General features: G+C 40.5%; 1 protein-coding gene across 4 annotated transcripts in view; it reads left to right on the forward strand.

The window, feature by feature from the left end:
- Positions 1-25,775, forward strand: part of LRRC8C (leucine rich repeat containing 8 VRAC subunit C) — an 84,445-nt gene that overhangs the window by 37,994 nt on the left and 20,676 nt on the right. For 2 of the 4 annotated variants that reach the window (XM_077905342.1, XM_077905343.1), the window contains exon 2: positions 9,500-9,641. In XM_077905342.1, coding sequence (XP_077761468.1) covers positions 9,504-9,641 — 138 coding nt within the window. In that variant the 5' untranslated portion in view covers positions 9,500-9,503. Of the gene's footprint in view, positions 1-9,499; positions 9,642-12,357; positions 12,568-25,775 lie in introns of those variants that run through there. The other 2 variants (XM_077905345.1, XM_077905344.1) reach the window with 1 other exon arrangement.

The following is a 25,775-nucleotide window of genomic DNA, read 5'->3' on the forward strand; positions in this document are numbered from 1 at the left end:
TGACACTCTCATTATTCTATAGCAAGTGCATTAGTAAAGGTAATCCATGCTTGTGAGAGAAAAAAGTCAGCTGTTGATCATGATATATAACAAATTTTTAGTGGATTCAAAAGCTTCTGACTACAATAAAGATAACTGTGAAAACTATCATGTAAGGCAAAGTCCTTAAGCTGTAGGACCTGAAATAGAATGATTAAAGAGGTTCTTCTCTAATGTGTGAAAGATATAATGAGAAAGAGGTATATCTTTTCTTTGAGAATGAGAATTGTTAGGTGAGAGTAATTTTTGCTTCCCACTACCACTCCCACCCTTAGAAAAACAGTTTAAGCTCAATTCGAGTATTTTCCAAATAATGTGATTGGGCCATTAATTTAACATATGACATCATGGAAATATGCAAAGAGATAATACAGAAGTACCCATTGGGTTGCCAGTTTCACTTGCCTTTTCCCATGCCTTCTGACTCCAAAATTCTTGCTTTATGGGACTGTGAGGCCAGTAGAACTCAAAGAATCATTTAAATGTATTAATAATAGCTTTTTTAAATGTTATACTATCAAATAGGGATATGAAAAGAGAAATTGGATACAGGAGAAATTCTACTTAAACCCTTTGTTTCTTAGTTTAAAATTCTAAGGATCAACATGATGTAATATTAACTAAAGAGCTGTAAAGGGTAAGATTTGGTTAGAAGTTATAGCTCACCATTGGCTGTGTTCCTTGGGCAAGTCACCTAATCTCTCAGCTCAAGTTTTTTACTCATAAAAGGAGAGTTATTGACTAGATAACCTCTGAAGTGCCATTCACGTTCTAAAATGTTACAACTCGTTTATGGTTTTCTTTTAATTAAATATACTTCTATAGAACCATGTAATTATGATCTTCTTTGGTGGATTTTTCTAGAGATATTTTGTCATGTGTACTACAACTACAGAGTAAAACACAATGTAGGGTCATGTTCTCCCAGGAGAGAAAGGTTTCATTTTAAGAATTGGAAAATTTGGCATTTTCCTCCCATTTTTTATTTTCATCTTTGCACTGCCAGAAGATAAGCAGTTTGTTTTATTTTTATGATTGATGTTTTGAGCACATCCTGATGACTTTATTTGGATTTATGGAGGCTTTGGGTACAACTGAGAAGAACCCCTAAATAAATCATGGTATTTCTATGTTCTTCCTCACTTGCACTCCTTTCCTACACTAGCCTCAGGACACCAGCTAATGTCCTGGCCCTGCAGCCATGGGATCTTCCTCCCATGACATTACTTTGAGACACACTTTGCCTTTACAATGATTATTTCTAAAGCTAAAGGCCATTGCACCCCCATTGTTTATTTTTTTAAAGATTTCATTTATTTATTCATGAGAGACACAGAGAGAGAAGTAGAGACATAGGCAGAGGGAGAAGTAGGCTCCTTTGAGGGAGCCTGATGTGGGGACTCCATCCCAGGACCCTGGGATCACACCCTGAGCTGAAGGCAGAGGCTCAACTGCTGAGCCACCCAGGCATCCCACCCCCATTCTTTATTAAATTTACTACATATTCACTAATTTATGCAGCAAATATTGAGTGTTTACTGTATTGTCAAGCATTATTTTCTAAGTAGTTGGGATATATCAGTATACAAAATAGAACTGAAAAGTACCTGCCTTCATGAAACTTACATTCTTGTAGGAGACAGACAAAAAATTAAGGAACACAATATATTTTGGCAGATTGGATGTGAGATGTAAGAGCCAAAAAAAGTAAGGGATGACTCCAAGGTTTTCGGCCTAAGCAACTGGAAAGATGGAGTTGCCATCAACTGAGATAGGAAAGTTGCAAGAGAAACAGGGCTTTGGTAGAGTTAGGAGGAGATAGGAACAAGGGATTGGAACTGGAGTTGTTTTGGGACATACTGCTTTAACATGTCTGATGGATATCCAGATAGAGCCATCTAGTAGACAGCTAGGCCCATGACTTTGGATGCAGATCTGAATTTGTGTTTAGTATGAATGCTCTTTAAAGCATTGTGACTAGATGCAATCACCAGAGGATGAATGACTTTGGGAGGAGAAGAGAACCTGAACACTGAGGACTCCAAAGTCAGAGGTCAGGGAAAAGGGGAGAAAACAGGAAAGGAGTTAAAGAAGGAACAGCCAGGGAAAGAGGAGGAAAACCTAAAGGCTATGGCATCCTGAAAGTCAAGTATGGGCAAATTATGCTTGTGCTGCTGATACACTGATAGAGCAAATAGGTGAGGGCTGAGAATTGGCCATTCGATTTAGTAATGTAGATGAACAATATGTGTGGAATTCTTTTCTGTAGAATTTATATTTCATGTGCTCAGGAATTACTGAATTTTCTAAAGGAATGATTGAATGTTTAAATTCATTTTTGTAATGAGCCACTCCCCACATTACAGTTATAATACCTGTTATCATTAGGAATGGGTTCTTATTCCCTTGAATTATGTATGGTTGTACTGTCTAAAGGTGATGCCAAGGCACCTGGGTGGCTCAGTCGGTTAAGTGTCTGCCTTTGGCTCAGGTCATGATCCCAGAGTCCTGGGATTGAACCCTGCATCAAGCTCCCTGTTCGGGGTGGGGGGTGAGGGGTGAGGGGGTCTGCTTCTCCCTCTCTCTCTGCCCCTCCTCCTTGCTTATGTTCTCTCTCTTAAATAAATAAGTTAAATCCTTTAAAAAAAAAAAAGTGATGCCACTTTCCGACTGCCAGAAGAATGTGCAACAAAGCCAATGCTGGCCATAGCTGTCTAATAGGCATTAGAGAATAGTGTTAGCAATCAGGTTTCTATCAAAGTAGAATAACTTAATATTCTTAAAGTTAAGGGTTAATAGAGCAGAATTTGCTCCGTGTAATTAATTCTGAAGAAGAAATATTAAGATTCTCCTGAGAGGGAGGAAGACAGATTATTCAGGAAGAGCCAAATAAATGAAAGAAATAAACTCTGGGTTTGCAACTAACTTTACCAATATTCTTTACCAAAAGATTATACGATAGGATCTTTTTGAGAAGTAAATTTTGTAGAGCCATTAGAATGAGTTTTGGAAGTAAGTGTCTTTCATAAGGGAAATGCACATGGATTTCTGCAAAAGGACACAGAGGCAGATATATAAAATAATGTAAAAATTATGCAATTAGGACACCAGAATCTCATGATTGAATTGAAATGCCGTATTTCCAAAGATATCATGTAATTAGGTAAACTAAACTCTTACATAATAAGTTAGAAATCAGAGTTGGAAGAAATATAATCATTACATTTCTAAAATAGAAAAAAAAATAAAATTAAGCTGATTGATATTTAGGGGAAAGAACTGTTTAAACCCAAGCAGTTTATTCAGAAGTGATTCCTTCAGCTTGAAACAGTAACTCTTGAAATGATAACAAACCAATCAGAAGCTACAATAATAATGAAGAGAAATCAAGTGTAGTCCCTGTTAATGCATGTTTGTCAGAGGTGCTGAAATTTGTGAAAGAATACAAAAAAAATTATTTTTTCAATCAGCAGGCATAAAGCCTGTCTGCCTTCTCTTTAGTTATTGGAGTTTTTATTTTTTATTTTTTTATTTTTAAAGATTTCATTTATTTATTCATGAGGGACACACACAGAGAGAGAGAGAGAGAGAGAGGCAGAGACACAGGCAGAGGGAGAAGCAGGCTCCATGCAGGGAGCCCCACGTGGGACTCCATGCAGGGAGCCCCACGTGGGACTCGATCCCGGGTCTCCAAGATCATGCCCTGAGCTGAAGGCGGCGCTAAACCACTGAGCCACCAGGGCTGCCCAGTTATTGGAGTTTTTAAATCAACTTTTTTATCCCCACCCTTTTTTTGCCTAAAAAATAATTCCAAGAATTTTTGCTGTGCTGGATGTCACCTTTGAGACTTACATGTTAAAATAATAAATTCTCTGTGTGTGTGTGTGTGTTTTATGTCTGTCTACATACATTCATATGTAGTATATATGTACACACATACATGGCATGCATATAAACATGCCCATATACATACACTCACCCAAAGAGGTGAAATGCATTAAGATCTCTAACACAAAAAAGATATGTCATCTTGACCAGCTGTTTCTCTAACAACCTATCTTTAAAAAAATTTTTTTTATTTAAATTGAATCAATGAACATATATATATATTATTAATTTCAGAGGTAGAATTCAGTTTTTCATCAGTCTTTTTTAAGATTTATTTATCTATTTATTTAATAGAGAGAGCACAAGCGGGGGAAGTGGCAGGCAGAGGGAAAGGGAGAAGCAGGCTCCCTTCCAAGTAGGGCGTCTGACACAGGGCTTGATCCCAGGACCCTGCCATCATGACCTGAGCTGAAGTCAATGCTTAACTGACTGAGCCACCTAGGTGGCCCTCATCAGTTTATATAACACCCAGTGCTTATTATATCATGTGGCCTGCTTAATGTCCATCACCCCTCACCCCTGTCCCCTCCAGCAACCCTCAGTTTATTTCCTATGATTAAGAGTCTCTTATGGTTTGTCTCCTTTTAGGATTCATCTTGTTTTATTTTTTCCCTCCCTTTCCTCTATGCTCCTCTGTTTTGTTTCTTAAATTCCTCATATCATAATTGTCTGTCTCTGACTGACTTATTTCACTTAGCATAATACCCTCTAGTTCCATCTATGTCATTGCAAATGTAAGCTTTCATTCTTTTCGGTGGCTGAGTAATATTCCATTGTATATATAGACCACATCTTCTTTATCCATTTATCTCTTGATGAACATCTGGGCTCTATTGTGGACATTGCTGCTATAAACATTGAGGTACAGGTGCCCCTTTGGATCACTCACTACATTCATATCTTTGGGGTAAATACCTAATAGTGCAATTCCTGAGGCATGGTGTAGCTTTAGTTTCAATTTTTAAAAAGTTTTATTTATTTATTCATGAGAGACACAGAGAGGCAGAGACATAGGGAGACAGAGAAAGAGGCTCCCTGCAGGAAGCCTGATGTGGGACTCGATCTCAGGGCCCAGGATCATGACCTGAGCCAAAGGCAGAGACGCTCAACCACTGAGGCACCCAGATGCCGCTGTTTTTACCTTTTTGAGTAACTTCCATACCTCCATACTGTTTTCCAGAGTGGATGCACCAGTTTGCATTCCCACCAACAGTGTAAGACAGTTCCTCTTTCTTCACATCCTTGCTAACATCTGTCATTTCCTGACTTGTTAATTTTAGCCATTCTGACCCATGTGAGGTAGTATCTCATTGTGTTTTGATTTGTATTTCCCTGATGCCAAGTGATGTTAAACATTTTTTCGTGTGTCTCTTGGCCATTTGTATGTCTTCTAACAACCCGTCTTAATTAGGCTGTGCCAGAATTAGGAGGCAGTGCATAATATTTAAGTTTCTTAGATTCCTTAGTTTCTCTTTATTTTCCATATTAAGAGACTAATGCCTGTGAAGACAACTAGGCCAAGGTCTCAGAGAACATTGCTTATTCTAAGTGCCCAGGGTTTGCTTTTTTAACAAGAGCTGCAGATAAAGAAAACAGTGAGCCTTTACCTCAGTGCTCCTCAAAGTGTGGTTCATGGAACCCTGGTGGCCTAAACCTTTTTAAGGAGTCTGCAAAGTCAAAACTATTTTTCAAGGCTAAGATTTTTCTTTGCCTTTTTCTCTTATGGTGCAAAAGCGATGGTGGGTAAGGCATCTTAGCATGAATCAAGATAGAGATATCAGACTGTACTGTGGTGAATATATTCTTCATTGGCATACACTGACAACTTGAAAAAAATGCTAGTTTCATTTAATGTCCTTATCGACCCAATAAAAATTGTTTTTAAAATTCACAACCCTTGACTACATATTGTATTAATGCACTGTATGATGGAGAAAATTACATACATACAACATTTCTGCTACATTTCACAGTACAGTGGTTGTTTCAAGGAAAAGTTCTTATTTGAGATGAAAGTTGAATTAGCTACTTTATCATATTACACCATTTTTACTTGACTAAAACAACTGATTTTTTGGACTATAGCATGTGGAAGTTATTTTCTCAAAATGAATGAAGTGAGTCTAATGCTTCAAGAAAAGCCACTGATACTATTTGCTGCCAGAAATGAAAATCAAACTTTCAAGTAGTGATTAGAATTTTGGAAAAATTCCCATTCCTTAAAACTTTTCTCATGGAAGCAGTGATGGTATAAATGAATGTGATTTTTTAAATATAATTTGTTAACATTTGGGAGATCTGCTTAACTCAGTGGTCCAGTATTTTCCTGATGACCAATGTATGATGTTACAAACCATGTGTGGGTAAAAGATCTATTTGAAGTGCAAGATAGATGAATGAGTTTTAATATCATGAATTTTAAAAAGTTCATTGACATAGTCTTCAGATTCTATAATTCAGCTAACCAAGTCAGTTTGATATATTATCAAAAATTAATAACCACAATTATATGAAAAGGCTGTTAAGATACTCCTCTATTTTCCAACTACATATCTATTTGATTCATAAATTTCTATCAAAATAACATATTGCAGCAGATTAAATGCAGAAGCAGATATGAGAATCCAGCTATCTTCCATTAAACAGAGGTTAAAGAGATTTACAAAAGTGTAAAACAATACCATTATTCTCATTTTTTTTAAGACTGGAGTTATTTTTCATAATACAATTTAACATGTAATGGGCTTATTTTTGTTAGTTAATATATTGATTTTAAATTTTCTTGGCTTTAATTTCTAATATGGTAAATATTGAGTAGTGTGATCCACGTAAAAGATGTTCCTTGAGGTCCTTCTTAATACTAGAGCATGAAGGGGTCCTGAGATGAAAAAAATTGAAAACCACTGCTCTATGCTGGTGCATTTTATTCCTGAAATTGTTCTTCACTTTAAAGAATGAGCCCATTTGCCTCCAAGGTGTACAGGAACTTACCATGAAAGAAACAACTAAGAAATCCATCAAGAATGTAGACTAGAGGGGCGCCTGGGTGGCTCAGTGGTTAAGCATATGCCTTTGGCTCAGCTCATGATCCTGGGGTCCTGGGATCGAGTCCTCCATTGATCTCCTTGAAGGGAGCCTGCCTCTCCCTCTGCCGGTGTCTCTGCCTCTCTCTCTCTCTCTCTCTCTCTCTCTCTCTCTCTCTCTGTGTGTGTCTCATGAATAAATAAATAAAATCTTTTAAAAAATGTAGACTAGAGCACAGGTACAGTCCTTGTTAGCACTGACTGTGCAGCTGGTTAGGGCTGCCCCAGATTTGATATGGAGGAGCAATGCTCCATGAATAAGCATCTGAATTCACTCATTCACGTGTTCAGCAACAGTTGTTTAGGGCTTCCTCCTGTTTGCCAGGCACAGTGGTAAGTGATGGGGATGCAACACAGGATAAGACAGTAGTGGGGTGCCTGGGTGGCTCAACTAGTTATGCATCCAACTCTTCGTTTTGGCTCAGGTCATGATCCCAGGGTCGTGGAATCAAGCCCTACAACGCGCTCCAGAGTCTACTGAGTCTGCTGTCCATCTACCTCTGCTCCTCCCCCTGCTTGCTCTCTCTCTCTCTCTCTCATGAATAAATAAAATCTTTTAAATAATAATAATAATAATAATAATAATAATAATAGTAAGACAGTAGCTTCTGAAGCAGAGCTTGGAGGTTAAGAGGAGTTAGAGCCTCTGCGACCGCCATTTCAACCATTGGGACTAGGGAATACTTGGGCCAGTGAGGTTGTAGTGATTCACTGAGAAGCAAAGAGACCATGAAGTATCAGGAAATCAAACTTTGAACTAGTGTGAAATGTCAAGGATGCTAGGAATCTGCAAAGTTCTTTATTTAGCTTGTGTGACTTGCTAGCAGCATATGTTTTGAGAACACACATGCATAACATACAGGTTCTTCCTTCAAGAAGCTTCCAGCCTAGTGATAGTAACAGAATGGAGTAAGGAGAGTTGTGTTTTGATAAAATGAGAAAATCATTAAAAAAAAAATCATATCAAATGCTGCACAGACGTCCAGTCAGTAGGTCATAGGTGAGAGTGGCACTGGGCTGTTGAAATTTTCAACATTGTGTTAAGGGAACAAACCACAAAGAAGACAAATCTCTGCTTAAGGAAGTCGGCTAAAGCAACAGGACAGAATGGATAATGTTATAATGGTTTCCAAAGATAACCACCAGTGAAGTCAACAAAAGAGGCTTTGCTTTGCTTTGGGCTATTGATTGTACAGCCCTTAATTCAGGATTCGGGAAGGAAAGATCCATGACCCAAACAGAGCTTGGGAGAATAAGCAGCAAATGTAGCCTTGCCCTTGCTCTTTACTTAGGACTAACAAGGACAGATGCAGAGAGCTAGATTATTGGATCCCAAGGTGGCAAAAGGGAGAGAAATTTTCTCTTTGTCCCACATTGGCTGCCATAAGATAAGAAAAGAACATTCCTTCTCACAGTAGCGGGGCGATGAACTTCAAGTCCCAGATCACAGTAAAGGCAGTGGGCCTGAGCCGGGAGAAAGTACAACACAGACCAGAAGAGCATGTGTCTCTTTCTCCCCTTCCCCAGAGCCTCCGGTGCATCTTAATCATTTACCTCCTGTTATTTCGGTGGAGGTGGACATTTCCAGGGACAACGGATTTCTCAGAGGAGAAAATCAGGATAAATTTGAGGTTCATGATGAAATATGAGGAATACAGAAAATAGAGAAAAGAGATCAAGCCAAAAGCACAGGGATAAAAACAGGGGAGGCAAGAAAAAATGAGGTCCTTTGCAAAGCACCCCCACCCCCTATGGCAACCACCACCTCGGAGGTCTTCCTTCTCAGGAGACCAGGACTATGTGGCAAAGTCATCTGCCTTCCCGGGAGCAAGCGCTGTTACCTCACAGAGAGACCAGTAGTTGACACAAGCCAATGCTGAGATTACATTTAAAATAGTTTAAAGCTGCCACCAGGACAGGAAGGTAAATGACAGAAGCATTTCAAGGGTTGGACTCTATTCTCTCTAGCATCTTTGTAGTCTGTTGAGGTGACGGGAGAGCCCAAAAAATAATGCCCTGCCCTGGCCCTGGTCTCTGCGGTTCCCGGGGAGCCAAAGGGAACCCACTTAGGGAATGGTAGCCAGGGAAAGGACTTGCCTCCTCCCTGTGGAAAGCACTCACCACTGGTTCTGGCCAACAAAGCACTCGGGCCACAACAACTCCTGGGCTAGTCCAGACTGTTTCTCCTGGGCTGCAGCAGCGTTGCAAAGGCTGTTAACGGGGCAGCCCGGGTGGCCCAGTGGTTTAGCGCCGCCTTCGGCCCAAGGGCTGGGCCTGGAGACCCGGGATCGAGTCCCACGTCAGGCTCCCTGTGTTGTGGGGCCTGCTTCTCCCTCTGCCTGTGTCTCTGCCTCTCTCTCTCTCTGTGTCTCATGAATAAATAAATAAAATCTTTAAAAATATATAAAATAAAATAAATAAATACAAAGGCTGTTAACGCAGTGTGTTGTGCATGCAGATAAATTAATTCACCACCTTTCCTTTCTTAGAAACATGATTCCGGTAACAGAATTCCGGCAGTTCTCTGAGCAGCAGCCTGCCTTCCGCGTGCTGAAACCGTGGTGGGATGTGTTCACCGACTACCTCTCGGTGGCGATGCTGATGATCGGTGTGTTTGGATGTACGCTCCAGGTAGGTGCCTGGACTCGGTCGAATGAAGCCGGAGCAAGGTACTAAGCTGTCAGACCCTTTACAAAGAGCTGGCAGGGGGATTTTTAGCCACTGAGTTCTAGTTGCCCTTCTTGCCTTGCCTACGATGTTTACGGTCACAGCAGGGAGGCCAACACACTTATTGTACTGAACTCCCTGAGCCCAGACAGCAGGTGACTGTAGCCAAGTAACACTAACATCAGAGGGAATCCCTCGTCTTTCAAAGTTGGCTTTATAATAAAATATAGCATGTGACAGCCACAGTGTGATTTATATTGCCAAAAGGGAACCTTCTTTTCTAATGCCTGATAGAATTTTCCAAAAGAACTAACATTTTGATGAGATGTTATTTTACTCAATGATTGATTGATTGATTGATTGATTTTAGAGAGAGAGATTGCACACCTATGTGTGTACATGAGTGGGGGGAGAGGCAGAGGGAGAGGGAGAGAGAGAATCTCAAGCTGAGTAGGGGCTGAGCATGGAATCCAAGAGAGGGCTCAGTCTAATGACCCTGAGATTGTGACCTGAGCCAAAATCGAGTCAGACGCTTGACTGAGCCACCTAGTTGCCTCCCTCCATGTTTATTCTGAATTACAATGTATGTAACCCAATCAAAATTTATTCTATATAGATGCTGTATATTCATATATTGAATCCAGATACATTTTGCATACCTGCTATGTGCCAGGCACTATACTTTGAGGATAGATAGATACAGATATAGATAGATATAGATAGATATTTCATTACTTGGGTGAAACTAAATAAACCAGCAATCAAGTGTTATATTATGATAGAGATAAACCTAAAGCACTAAGGGCATGCAGAGGTGAATACTGGGCTTGGGGAATAAAGGAAAGGGGATGGTTGTATTACAACTTGGAGAACCAGGGTACCATCAGCTCAGGTCATGATCCCAGGGTCCTAGGATCAAGCCCCACATCGGGCTCCCTGCTCAGTAGGAAGTCTGCTTCTTCCTCTCCGTCTGTGCTTACTCTCACTCTCTCTCAAGTAAATGAATACAATCTAAAAAAAAAAAAACTTAGAGAACCAGCTATAGTCAGGGGGAGGGAGCTAGGGGTGGCAAAAGTGCCAGAAAGGAGAAATAAAGTTCTAATGGCTGTGGGGAAGAACATGATATCTTTAGAAAACTGTCAGTAGGACTGGCAGTCATTGGGTATCATCAGTGTAGAATTGAAGCCATGCCTGTGAATGGACTCACCAAGGAGAATGTGACAGGTGAGATGCTGTCAGGAGTACCACAGCATGAACAAAGGAAACAGGGGTGCCTTTGCAGGAGATTGAGAAGGAGCAGCCACACAGATAGGTAGAAACCAGGAGAGAGGAGGAGCTCAGAAGTCAAAGGCAGGGGTCATCAATGATGGCAGCCATACAACTAACCCATGGACTAAGGAGAGAAAAGTAGCATGTTTAGCTCTTTCAGAAACATAGTTTGAGTGGTTGGAAAAGCAAATGGAAATGAAAGACTATGGGGTAGATGTGACTTTCAGGTAGATCAGCTGAGGGAAAGATAAACTTGGAAGAAAGGGGTGTCTGGGTGGCTCAGTTGGCTAAGCATCCAACTCTTGATTTTGCCTCAGGTCATAATCTCAGAGTCATGAGATCAAGCCCTGCATTGGGCTCTATGCTGGGCAAGGAGCCTGCTTAGGATTCTCTCTCCCACGTTAAGCAGGGCACACGATTAGATGAGCACTGATGTTATACTATATGTTGGCAAGTTGAATTTAAATAAAATAAAAATAAATAAAATTTAAAAAGAGGATTCTCTTTCTACCTCTGCCTCTGCCCTTCCCCCTCCTGACCACCCCCCTCTCTCCTTCTCTAAAAATAATAATTGATTTCAATAATAGCTAACACATAGTGCTTCCTAACTGTCAGGTACTCTTCTGAATACTTCAGACATATTTTAACTCATTTCATCCTCATGGCAACTGTAAGATGTGGGACTATTATTATCCCCCATTTCCAGGGAGGTAACAAAGGCACAGAGAGCTTAAGGAAACCTCCAGGGTGAGTGGCAAAACACTTCCTGAGACCCAGGCAGTTTGGCCCCAAAATCTCTGCTCTTAATTTCTAACCCCATGCTGCTTTTTATCTGTAGACTGAAAACATTTTCCCTTCCTCCACCCCCAAAAAAGGATGCCAGTGAAGAGAGGAAGGACATACATCCATTAGCAAATAAAACAAATGGTTGTTGAAGAAAACTACTGGGTCTCAGGTACTGTCCTAGGTGCTAAGAATCATCACTGCAGGAGGAAAGAGTCAAAGACAAATATCCCCGCCTTATGGAGTTTAAATTCTGTGGGTAAGCCAACTAAGAAAAATCAGTTCATGGAATTCCATGTATTAGAAGGTAATAAGGACAATGGAAAAGAAAATAGAGCATATGAGGCTGGTCTCAGCGGGTGATGTTAGGAGTTTGCAGTTCTCAAATAGGAAGCCTTCATTGAGAAGGTGATTTTTGATGAAGGAATTGAAGGAAGTGTGGGAGCAGGCCACGCAGATGTTTAGGGAGGAGCCTCCCTGGTAGAGGGAACAGCAAAAGCAAGAGATGTGTGGACAGTGTTCACAGATTCCTTCCTCTTCTCCAGGAGAATTTGACATTTGACTTTCTCAACTTTCTAGTTCTGTTTCCCTGGAGACCTGATAAAAGTAGAATGTTAGCTGTGTTACTAGGCAACACTGCTGATGGTATAAATGACTGCTGTTGGGTCAACTGCATCTGGCCTGGAAGAATGATAAATGCCTGGGAGGAAGCCACACTGCGGGACTTCCATGATTGTGGTGACACCTATAATTGGACATGTCCCTTGACACACGAAAAGTGTATCTATTGAGTTACAACAGATCTTAGTCTCTTTGAGCATAAGGCTTTTAAGCCAAGGTAAGTGCAGACTCCACCTCCAGTGGATTCCTTTTCCTGGTTTCTGAGATGATCTGGGGAGGAGGGGCTCGCAGAGAGCCAAGGTCCTGGGTGGGGTGTGGACCATAGACAGCCAGTGACGAAGGTTCCTCCTAAGGTAGAAAAAGGCTGATGCCACTTTGCTTGCAAGCTGTGACTTTAATCCGGGATCATTCTAAGTGATTCTGGTGCCAGATGAACGTTAGGATAATCATAAAATCTGGATGTTGATATGAACCTAGAAAGACTCTGGTGACATTACAGGCCTGTGTGTGTGTGGGGGGGTGTCCCTGGCATGCTGGAGGAAGAGCCAGGAAGTCGATGAGCTAGAGCAGAACGAGTGAGGGGCAGGGTAGAAGAATAGGGCCTGAGAAGCAACAGCTGTGGATCACGTAGGGCCTGGAAAGCTTCGAGCTTTGCTCTGAGTGGAACGGGACATGTTTGGGGGTTCAAGCAGAAGGTTGTCATTATCTGACTTGTGTTGCAACGAGACCACTCTAGTTGTTAAGAATACAGTGTAGGGGGCAAGGATGGAAGCAGGCAGATTCTTTAGAAGGCCAATGTAGTGATCCAGGCAAGACACAGATCAGATGGCTTGCTTGCACCAGGATGGAAGCTGTGGTTCTGGATCTATTTTGAAGGAAAAGCACCCAGATTGGCTGCAAGATTGAATGTGATATATGAGGGGGGAAAAAAGAAATCGTGACTATAAGATTTTTAGGCCTGAGCTACTGGAAAAAGTTTTTTTTGAGCATAACTAGATATCCAAGTAGACCTGTTAAGTCAGCAGTTGGATATAAGACCAAGGCGTTCAGGGTAGGTGAAGAAGGATGGTTAATCTTCATGAAGAAGGGGGCGATGGATCCAGGATGCAGGTGGCAGGATAACCCTCAATTTGGGAAAGAGAGAGCGTCTTCCCCCAGATTGGGAATGACGGCTATAGATGCATTTTATTGGGGAGAGGGGCAGGAGAGGCACAGATAGGATGACAGTTTATGTCTTATGGCTTCTGTGAGGTAGAAAGTGACACATCTGTGGGGAGCGTGGGAGGGCAAGAGAGGTGGCAGGATGTGGCAACAAAGGAGGCATAGCGCAGGGTCCTCAAAGAGAGGGCAAATATTTTAGAATGGCTGGTTTGAGAAGTAGAGAGGGAGGTGACATAGACAGGAGGACGCTGCATCTGGTTTACTTTATCACCATGTCATGGCGCCCAGACCACCACAGGACCTGCTTATGGAGGGTGGGAATCGTTTTTCTCATTCGCGTACCCATGGCACGAGGAAACGCAGAAAAGAGAAACTGCACAGAGTGTCTGTAAGAACTAGTAGTTCACTTGGAACAAGAGCATGAACCTATGAAAATGTCTATAATGAACATCATTTAAGAAATGTGCCCACAGTGAGATCAGAAGGTACGAGTGAATGAGTTTAATAAGTTCAAGCATGAGTTGATCATCTCTTCTGTGCCATGGTCAGGATCATCTTCCTGGAGCACAGCCCTGTCATGCCTCTCTGCTGTGCACTAGCTCCTGGTGCTCCCCACAGAGCACCCTGCCCAGCGCACTACTACGCTTCAGATAGTGACCTGACCTGGGTCCTTCACACATAGGCCTGTTTCATCCTCACGGCTTTTAAAAGAAGACAGACCTCAGGGCACGTGGGTGGCTCAGTCGGCTCGGCTTGGCATCTGCCTTTGGCTCAAGCTGTGATCCCCAGGTCCTGGAATGGAGCCCTGCAGCAGGCTTCCTGCTCAGCAGGGAATCGGCTTCTCTCTCTCTCTCCCTCTGCCCCTCCCCACTGCTCTTTGTCTGTCTCTCTGATACAAATAAAATCTTAAAAAGAAAAAAAGACCTCAGTTAACTAGAATACAGGGAGTATAGTCTGAGATGTCAAGGCTCTAAACAATGTGGAATGCCTCAAAGGAAGATTGCATCAGAATATGAAGGCTTCCAAGCTCAGAATTCATAGGGAGTAGACCATTTGATTCAACAGACATCCCTAAGTATCTACGATATGTCAGGCATTGTGTGGGCTGCTAGACACTGAAAGAGGAATACGGTACAACCCCTGCCCTCAGATTGCTGATAGTCTAAAGACCATAGAAATCCATAAGCGGTACCATTCATGTGTAAGCACCTTAATCGCGGTAGACTTCGAGAGCATTGAATATGGTGTCATCTCAGCTGCTGGAAGTTAGGGGCTTGAGATGAAAATTGAGCTAAGTATCAAAGAATGAATATACAGAACTAATATGTATATATTATATCTGTATATAATATATATTATATTATATATATGGTTCAGTAGATATATATATATGTAGTACATTCGTATGTTTTGTATATGTATGTTAAAGGAAAAAGCACAAACAGAAGACATAGTATGATCATTTCACAAAGCCCTCATCAATAGGTACCAGTGGCATTTTTAGGGGGCATCCTGCAATGGGTAGCTCATTCCCACACAGCAGACTTGTCTTATCCAGAGTAGTAATAACATTTCCATTGAGTAACCCTGATAAGGGAACCTATCCTAGAATCTCCATGTACTTTAGGTAGATTAGTCCCATATTTTGGATGAGAATTTTCATCCAAAAGGTAGGTAACTTGTCCCAAAGCCAAAAGGAATGCAATGGATGTTTAGATCTCAGCATGGGTCTTTCACCCTTGTGCACACTGCTTTGGAACAGTATGGAAGCATTAAAATTGCACAATCATATGGCCAAATATTGGCTTGTGAAACAGGATCTCAAGTATAAAAATAAGTGCAAAATGACTGAAAGGGAAAATAGTTAGAAAAAGAATGAATTCCTGAATTACATCTTAGATTTTCTAAAAGATTATTCACTATACATCTGCCATAAAAAAAAAAAACTTTCAACCTATAATCAACATTAAAGAAACAAGAAATAAAATATGGTATAAATTAATTAGGAGAGTAAAAACATCCCATATACCCATATCACAAATGAAAGTAATGTTCCTTAGGGGGAGAATTTGAGCTCTTATTTTAGTTCTTTTTGTAAAGATTTTATTTATTCATGAGAGATACAGAGAGGCAGAGACATAGGCAGAGGGAAAAGTAGGTTCCCTTGGGGAGCCTGATGTGGGACTCAATCCCAGGACCCCAGGATCACAACCTGAGCCAAAGGCAGACACTCAACCACCAAGCCATCCAGGTGCCCTCTTATTTTAGTTCTGATATAATCCTCTGAAATGGATTAACGATTGATAATTTCATAAACAAAAGCTTCTCTGTGAAGCTAAATTGCTTTCCCAATTCCAAGGCAATAGTTTAAGTACATAATCATTAAAATCACATCATAAAATAGGTTTTTATGCCTTTGGTTTCCTTTTGTAAAATGAAAATGTGATCATTATTTCTGGTCTTATTTATAAAACAAGTTACTCTTATGGTTCAAAAACATGACAAAGCAAAATCTACATAAGGAAGGGTTACAAGAGCATTCAGTGGTGGTAAAATAGTAGTCCAATGACTTTTTGACTCTTTGCAAAATGGCTTTTTCCAATGACAAATAAAAGACGATCATTTATTCCGAAAATATTGTATTCAGGGGTGCCTGGGTGGTTCAGTCAGTTGAGCGTCTGGCTCTTGGTTTCATCTCAGGTCTTGATCTCAAGGTTGGTCGTGGGATCAAGCCCCACTCAGTTCTGAGCTCAGCATGGAATCTGCTTGGGATTCTCTCTCCCTCTCCCTCCCTGCCTCTCCGTTGTGTGTGTGCGCACACACACAGACACACACACTCTCTCTCTCTCTTTAAAATAAATAAGTAGAATCTGTAAAAAATATATTGTGTTTACATAGGTTTAACACCATACATTTTGAAAATCCCAGGGAAAGGAGGAAGTCATTACCTATTGACCCATTGTTCTCAGTGTTCACTTTTTTGCTCTGATGTAAAAGGATTACAGTCAACATGCTGGTCTTACTCTTCTGACAAATATTTGACCATTTCCAAGCAAGTAGCTATTTTCAAGGCTGCCGTGCAATAAGATCATGTATAAAAAGCATTCCTTAGATTACATCAGTCCACATGAGAAGCAAATGCAAAGTCCTTATAAACCAGGAGACTCTATGTGTCCTATTCCTGTACAGTCATACAGCCTTAAGGACCAGTAGTGTAAACACCCAACTTTGTGCTATAAACAACACTATTCAAAACTCAACACACTCAATAAAATGGAACAAATCCTGAAAGGTCAACACATTGCTTCCTGGAAAAATAAGATTGCTTTAGATCTCTGCTCAGCAACTCCAGGTTATCTTATTATGACCAAATCCCAAACAGCCCACAGGCAGGCTGTTACCAAATATAGAGTTAGTAGTTAGAAACCAGAAACAGGAACTGGAAGAAACAAGCCCCCTGGAAGTCCAAGGGGACTGCTTTGTGACTGTTACACAAGAAAGACATTTCCTGCTTTCTGAATTAGGAAAGAAAAGAAAGCCAAGAGAATAATTTCAATGACTTGAAAGCACCTAAAAAAAAAAAAAAAAATCCTTAGGGACTTGACCCAATCACCAAGGAGCAGTCTGGCCAGCAGGGTCACACTGGAGAGGAGTTTGGTACACCTGAGCTTGTTGGTCAGAGTCGGCCCCCCACCTTGATTTGGGGTACACGCTGAAGGTAACTTTTGCTTCTCTGAGTTAGAGCCATCGGTGTCGGCTCCATGGCAGATGGCCTACAAATGAAGAGGCTCCGAGGCAGTTCACTGGAAAGTGCAGGTGATAAAAATTAGAGACTCTTGAAGGATTCCAGAGAAGTTCTTTCTTTCTTTTTTTTTTTTTTTAAGATTTTATTTATTTATTCATGAGAGACACTGAGAGAAAGAGGCAGAAACACAGGCAGAGGGAGAAGCAGGCCCCATGCAGGGAGCCTGACGTGGGACTTGATCCCGGGTCTCCAGAATCACACCTGAGCCCAAGGCAGGCGCTAAACCACTGAGCCACCCAGGGATCCCCGAGAAGTTCATTTTTGATAATGTGCCCTGAATTCTGGTTTCTGTCTCCTTCCCCTACCCTCTGTCACATAGTGTCTGGATTTCTAGCAGATCTTTTTCTTTTGTCAAATTTGAATTTAGAGATAGAGACTCAGAAATTCTTACTTAGATTAATTAGCCTATTTTTTTTTTTAGTGTATTTTTATTTATTTATTTATTTATGAAAGTCACAGAGAGGGGGCGGGAGGCAGAGACACAGGCAGAGGGAGAAGCAGGCTCCATGCACCGGGAGCCCGACGTGGGATTCGATCCCGGGTCTCCAGGATCGCACCCTGGGCCAAAGGCAGGCGCTAAACTGCTGCGCCACCCAGGGATCCCTAGCCTATTGTTTTAGGTGAAACTCCGAATCCTGATGAAAGGGCAGATGACCCTAGTGAGTAGACTTAAAATGAAGCCTTCATCTAAGATATGTTTTATAAAGTTTCTATGTACCCTCATGTCACCAGTCTACTTTGGGCCTTTGAGGAGTATAAAACAGAAATCATCTGATGATGAAAATAACTTTAAAGAGCAACTTTTCCCATTTCCATAGGATGGTGGTGGATGCCGTAAGGGTAACACTTTCCAAGTCCCCGTTGCATTTAACTAAAATATGCCTCAGTGAGGACTTTCTTGTTATCATGGTTTTGATACTTTTGATCTTCCCTAGAACTTTACTCTTGTCATCTATCACCTTGACAATTTAATGTACCATGAATTCTTGGCCATGAGAATAATATATAAGTGCCTTTCATCCTCATCCTCTTAGGTTTAAATGGGTGTGAATCTAAATGCTTTTTTAAATCATCTGGTGCCATCCAATGCCAGTTAGTAAATGAGGAACATTGCCTTTTATCTCACCATTATGGATTGTTATGATCATGTTACCTATTGATTGTTTAATAACATATTTTTTCCCACAAATAACACAGCACTGAGAGACTGTGTGTGTGTGTGTGTGTGTTCCTATAAGAAGCAAATGAAATATACCATGTATTTAGTCTCTCTCGTTGATCCTGGGTTATAAGTCACCAAGACCTGTGCTTAAAGGTCTCTGTCAAATAGGTTTGCTCTGATATGGAGGGCATGATCTTGTGTTTCTAATCACTGCCCTGCACTGGAGACCCTTTCCAGTCCTCTAATCTTATCAGCCAAACAGACACACTAGTCCTCCTCTGCCCCCACTTGGTTCCTCTTAAAGTCCCCTCCTTCACATTTCACTGAGGACACTGACAACATATGGGTCCTCTTATCCACACAGGGGCCCTGAGATAAAGATTCAGCTAATACTGGGACTACATTTTAATTGTAAGTTTAGTAGGTTTCTAGGTTTTATCTGGAGTCTTCTGTTTAATATAAAAGGTGCTACTCCTTCTCCCTCTACAATACTGTCTTCCTTTTAAATGCTTGCATTTTTGTTATGTTTATTTTATAATTTCTACTGTTTTGGAACATCTAGCCTTTGTATAGTTTTAAAAAATTAACCCAGTATTGTTTTGTGCTCACTTTTAAAAATACATAATAAAACACTCCCAACTAGAAGATTCATACCAATTAGAACTGGTAAACACAGGAACTTCACAGAAAACTTTAAAATGTCTAGTAAATGACATATAGGACAATTTGAATTAATGGAAAGGTATATGTTCTTAGCACAGAATATGAAGAGACCCAGCCACACAAATTATTTTATGAATTAAAAGCAATATTAATAAAATTCCAATCTGATTTTTCAAGAAATTTGATAAACTCATACCAAAATTTATATGACAAGTGCTCACTTGTGGTGGAATAGAATAGATAGAATAGAATAAATGCATAAAGGGATAAAAGGAAAGAAAGAGATGGAGGGGGCAGAAGAGCAAGGGAAGGAGGAAGGAAGGGGTATTGCAGGAATGATAATATATTATGCACTGAGGAATATGGATAATTCAACTTTATGCCCTTGAGATTAACCTCTCCCTACCACACTCACACGCACACATACATACCCCCCCCCACTATATGAACTGATTTATTCAAATATTCTTTATAGAATATATGTCAAGTGCTCCATTTCAATCTCATCCTTTTTTTCAGTTGTAAACTTCCAAATCTCCGTGCAAACATTTCTGTTGTATTTCGCAAGCTGGCAATTTCTTTCTTTTTTTTTTTTTACAAGATAGAAATTTCTTAACTCTAAATTTCACAAGCAGAATCATTAGCTGTAAGATTTCTCATCCTTTTGTTTCAGAAGCAAAAATTTAGCTGGAAGAATAACTTCTAAGTATTATAAACTCCATAAGGGGGATCCCTGGGTGGCGCAGCAGTTTGGCGCCTGCCTTTGGCCCAGGGTGCGATCCTGGAGACCCAGGATCGAATCCCACATCGGGCTCCCAGTGCATGGAGCCTGCTTCTCCCTCTGTCTGTGTCTCTGTCTCTGTCTCTGTCTCTCTCTTTCTCTGTGACTATCATAAATAAATAAAAATTAAAAAAAAAAAACTCCATAAGGCCATACCTCATATCAGATTTATCCTATATACCCAGGATCAAGAGTAGTATCGGGCAGGTGTAGGTGTAAGTGCTCAGCAGCATTTGTTCTGTGGAATGAAGAGGTGAGTGAGCAAGGAAGAGTAGATGAGGCCATTTTTGCCATGTGCTAAGTAAGGAACAGTGAGCTTCTAACAGCTACGGAAAAGGGCCAAAACCTTTGAATCACAGAGAGAATATATCCATTTGTGAGTATCTCTCACACCATAACTTAAGAGACTGCGGCCAGTACAAGAGAGAGAAATCCACAACCCCTGTCTGTGGCCTGGTGGGAGGTATGCTGAGCCTATAGGTGAGAAGATTGGCTGGGATGTGAGAGTAGAGAGCAGATACTTGAAAGGCTGCCATGTGGAAAGTTGAAATGACTTAAACTTAGTTCACATGTCCCAGAACATCAAATAGAACCGATAACACGAGTTTTAGGAAAGAAGGTTTTGGGTCAGTATAAACCCAGACTCTCAAAAAGTCAAGAACTTTCTGAAAATGTCATGTGAAGTAGTGAGTTTTCTCTCTTCAGAGATGCCCTTCTAGAAGTGAATGGCCCAGGAATCCATGTGTCATACAAACAATGTTCCTTTGTTCTCCATGTGTAATAAATAGTCTAAGCAGTGAGGTCAGAGTGATAAAAAAAAAGACGACAAGTCCCTGATAAAAAAAAAAAAAAAACAATTTAAAATATAACATTCAATATAAGTGCTTTGTGAAAAGTAAAGCCATGTAAGGGGAGAGAGCGACAAGTGTCCTACTCTAAGTAGGGTGGTCAAGGAAGTTCTCTCTGAAAAGGTGACATTTGAATAGAATTAAAGGAACTGGTAGAGGAAGGGATGTGAGTATCTAGAGGCAGAGAATGCCAGCAAAGAAAACCCAAGAGGATAGGGTGCCAGGTCCAAAGGGAGCACAAGGAGTGTGGCCCCTTGCAGTTTTTCTTGTTCACATCCTCTTCGTCAGGCTTGACATTAGTACTAACCTAAATTGAGCATCACCACTAGTGCCCTGGAGCACGGTGCTCCCACAAATATCAGAGGTCTTAGATTTAAGCTTTCAGATTTAAGTCTGACTCATGAGAGTTAAGACAAAGAATTTAATTCTGTAGGGTTCAGAACCTAGGACCATATGAACTGCTAAAGCAGTTAGCGTGACCCTTTGTTGACACTTGAGACAGAGTGTGTTGCAGAAAATGTCAAGAGCATGTCTCATTGCTCCCACAAGTACTGACGTTACTAAGAGGCAGGATGCACGTCTGATTCATCTTTGTGCCCACCTGCATGTCTTAGACTTAACACGCACTCAAGAAATATGTTGAGTGGATGCATTAATATGCTTCAGCAGCTCTAAGAGTTCAGTGTTTGTCTTTTTTTTTTTTTTAAAGTTTTTTTATTTATTTATGATAGTCACACAGAGAGAGAGAGAGAGAGAGGGGCGCAGAGACATAGGCAGAGGGAGAAGCAGGCTCCATGCACCAGGAGCCCGATGTGGGATTTGATCCCAGGTCTCCAGGATCGCGCTCTGGGCCAAAGGCAGGCGCTAAACCGCTGCGCCACCCAGGGATCCCCAGTGTCTGTCTTAATAAAAACACTTATATGAACATGCAGCTTAAAACTGAATCATAAATTGAGGGAGGAAAGCTTTGTGTGGGTAACTGATGAGCTAATAAAAATGAGATCTTCCCCCAAAAGTAGAAAAGGCAGCCAATGGCAAATAATCTTCCTTTAGTAGTGTCAGAGATTAAACACACTTCTAGAACTGGGTAAGCATGGGGGAAGCATCATTCTTAGGATAATTAGCATAAGCCCAGTGACAAAGAAGTGAGATAGGCCCTATGTTTGAGCAACAGACTTGGGGAAAAAAAAATCCTTTGAGAATGTATTGCAATAATGTGCTAGGGAGAGACCAACACACCCTGACTTATATATGGTTATGTGCCGTCGTGTGCTAGAAAACTAGAGCCAAAATTTGTATAGAAAAAATTCCATACTCTTCCTATAGCAAAGAAACTTCCAGAAATTGAGACACCTCAGCAGAGCAAGTTATAGAAGCAGTTGGGTGAGACCAGTAGAATATATTTTACAGAACTGAAATTATGTTATGTTTTGGCCATATGTGGTTGTTTTATAATAAAATTGTAACTGACAGCCATGGTAAAAACCAGGTCTTTCTTATCCAGACAGTTGCCCATTTATTCAGATGTTGTGCAGAGAAGTATAGTGCCAGCATCCCAAAGTAAACCATATTATGGGCAATGATTAAGTTCTATAACAGTATTAATACTTGACTTTGTACCCAGTGGTTGGATTTTATGAGCTTTCCTAAGAGTCTATAAACCCCATGTTGTTTTGTGGGAAAATGGTTTCTTCATTCTAAACAACCAATTTTCAAATGGACTTTTGCGGGCTTTTTTAATGTTCATTATCTCTTTAGTATATTTTAGTTTTGCAGGGATTTTTAAAAATTAACTTGAAATTTAATACTTCTTGAGTAGTGGTGATACGTTCATAATATTGGTTTATTCTATTCTCTGAAGTTTGTGGTCCTGTACCAATTAAATTTCTTAAAAAATAAAAATACCAGAATTTCAGAAGTGTCAGTGAATTTAGAGGTGATTTAGTACAAGTTCCCATCCAATATAGAAATAAAAATTAAAGTACAGTATTTATTGAATGTTGACCAGGTGACCAGGACTAAGTTAAGTATTATAGGGAAAACAAAATAATTAAGGCTTTATCTCTGCCCCAAAGGAGCTTAAGGAATAATTGGAGAGGCAAAGTTACGTATTCATTCATCATACCATTTTATTTTATATGCTATGTTACATGCTAAGTTCTGACAACACAAAACTTGGTCTTGCCTATGAAGATGTTTACACTGTTGTAAATATAAATGTTCATATACACCCTTCTAAAATGCAAGATAATTGCTCCAGTGTGTATGTGTGTGTGTGTGTATCCATGCGTGTGTGTTCATATTTCAATGACCATTTATTGCAATGACTACAAAGGAGGAAGAACAGTTAAGACTATGTGGGGAAATCAAGTTTGTCAATATTTTTTATACAATTTAAATTATATTCCTAAGAGAAGAAAGTTTATGGTGTGTTACGAACAATAAGATTTGTAAAGCAAAATAAAATTTAATGTATATGCACTTGGAAGATTCTAGCAAATAAAGACTCTTAGGGTTTTTTTGATGTAACAGCACTTTTTCTTCCTAAAGAATAAAGGCTTTTAAATATTCATAGTGACTTTTCATGTAATGGCAAGTTCTAAAGATTAGGTTTCCTAAGAAGTAAACTATGCTAACTGGCAATATTGGGGGCAGCTATTTTAAAATTAAGCTGATGTCTCCCTCCTCAAAGTATATTAGTCCTTAAGAGCTGGGGTGATTCTTTGCACAGATGCCTAAAGCTAAGGCTCTGAAACTTTAAGTTCAAAATGTTAGCTTATGTTTTGGGATGTTGATGTTAACTTTTAAAATGTAGATGCTGTGGTGATATGTGGAATTGTTGAATCACTATATTATACACCTGAGATTAATAGAACATTGTATGTTAACTGGAATTAAAATAAAAACTTAGTTTAAGGAACAGCTGGGTGGCTAGCTGAGTGAGTGACTGGCTCTTGGTTTTTCGGCTTAGGTCATGATCTCAGGGTTGTGGGATCGAGTCCTGCATCAGGGCTGCTCACTTAACTCAGACTCTACTTGTGATTCTCTCTCTCCTCTCCCTCAGCCCTCCCCTGCTTGTATGTGCTCTCTCAAATAAATAAATAAATAAATCTTTAAAAAATAAAATAATTTTCTAAAAGAGGAAGAAAAAAATAAAATGTAGGTGCTAGATCATTGGACTCAAAAATGCTTAATGCATGATGAGAAAATGTAGAGATCTTCTGGATCTCTTCTGACTCACTTTTGTGCATGATTGTATTGGTTAGTCACTTAATTTTATATTTTTAGAAATTCTGCACCATCAACCACAAGTCTTTTGTCTAATAAACAGGCCATCAATTACATCATCATTTTACCTTGTAAGAAACCTCATATGCTTACTGGAGATGCAAAACCTGGGTTGATTTTTATAATTTCAACTACATCAAGTAAATTCAAAGAGAAAAATTAAATCCTTCCTCCAAACTTCAAACAGAAAACATGAACTCTTTCATAGATTTTTAGGTAAAACACATTGCTTTTCTGAGCCTCAGTCTTATTAAATGAGCAGGATAGGCATCATTTCCTTTTTACAGTTTATTGTGAAAAAAGTGGTGGTAAAATAGAAATGTATTCTTTTTAGTCTCTTTAATGATAGACTTCAAATGTCTTCATCTGGTGCATTTCCTTAAAGCCCTAAGTGTGATTAGTCAGGTTCTCTGGTAAACAGGTTGAGAAAGGTCTAAGATAAAGGACCAAATGCTCAGTTCTTCCCTCTCCCAGAGGGCCTTACAAGACCTGGGTAGAGGACAAAACCAGGCAAAAGAATATTTGATGAAAGCTCAGCTCTGGCCCCAAAGTCACTCTGTCCATCTCCTGGTGAGCTAAGCCAGACATCAGGTAAGTCACAAGGCCTTCCTTTGCCTAAGCACTGAAGGCTGTGTGATCTGGACAAGAAGGGGGTGGGGGCACCTCAAGAAGCTGGCTTATCCTCTTTCCCTGCACTTTAATCTCTGCCTACCCAGAGTGAGAAAGGGGACACTCAGGCAAGGAAGAGACCGAGGGGAAAGGGAGAGTGGGGGAGGGGAAGAGGAGATTGCTAATTCACCCTAAAGCCAGGGGGAGAGCTTGTGTGAGCCATCCTCCCCAGGCCCTCCTAGGACATGGTCCATTTCCAAGAGAAAGGCAGCTCCAGACCCATCATATCACACCAGCTTCAAGATAGAAAAGAGACTTCAAAGTGGTGACTCCTGAGGGAAGCTCTAATGAGAGAGGCCTGACAAACTAATCTTGAGAGCTCCTGCCACTTGAACCCAGAGCCTTCACACCTTATGAGCACCTGGGTTCACCACTTTTCCTTTAATGCTACCATTAGCGCTATTTCTTCTAGAGAGAAGGAAGGGGGAACAAAGAAGAGTCCTGGGTTCTGCCCAGGGTTCAACCATCTAGACGAGTCAGAGAAAGATCTGTAACTGAAATTGACCCTATGTGGTAAAAGACCTATTTGCCTGGAATGTGTGGAAACTTTCTTATACAAATTCATGATATTTCTGGAGTCCAGATAGGTTAGCCTCCAAAGAGCATGAGGATGTCCTACCATCCAACGAACCTAAGTGACTAAGGATTGCCCTGAGTCTTGCCTTACCTGCAAGCCTTCTGCAGTGTCGCAACAGGTACAGGTATTCTCTCTTAGAGACGTACTAGCTTTTCCTTCACGTAAGATTGACCACAGCCTTGGTTTCATTCTTTGGCTTGCTGAGTGCTGTAGCAATTTATTCTTTGATTATTAGAGTAAATTTCTAAAATTAATCATTTTTTTAAAAAAATCCTTTCGGTGCAGTTTTTTGTTTGCATGTTTGTGTGCTTGCCTTGTTTAGAATTATGCATCTTTGTGGGGCTTGTACATGGTCTAGCTAGTCCAGAGGAGCTATGTTCCTCTTTGGACGCCACCAATTTCTTTCATCTTACTCCCGTTCACAGATTTATCGGTGAACTGCAGGATGTCCAGGGATAAGTCAGTTGAGTA

The sequence above is a fragment of the Canis aureus genome, chromosome 8, assembly GCF_053574225.1.
Source record: "Canis aureus isolate CA01 chromosome 8, VMU_Caureus_v.1.0, whole genome shotgun sequence".
Lineage (NCBI taxonomy): Eukaryota > Metazoa > Chordata > Mammalia > Carnivora > Canidae > Canis > Canis aureus.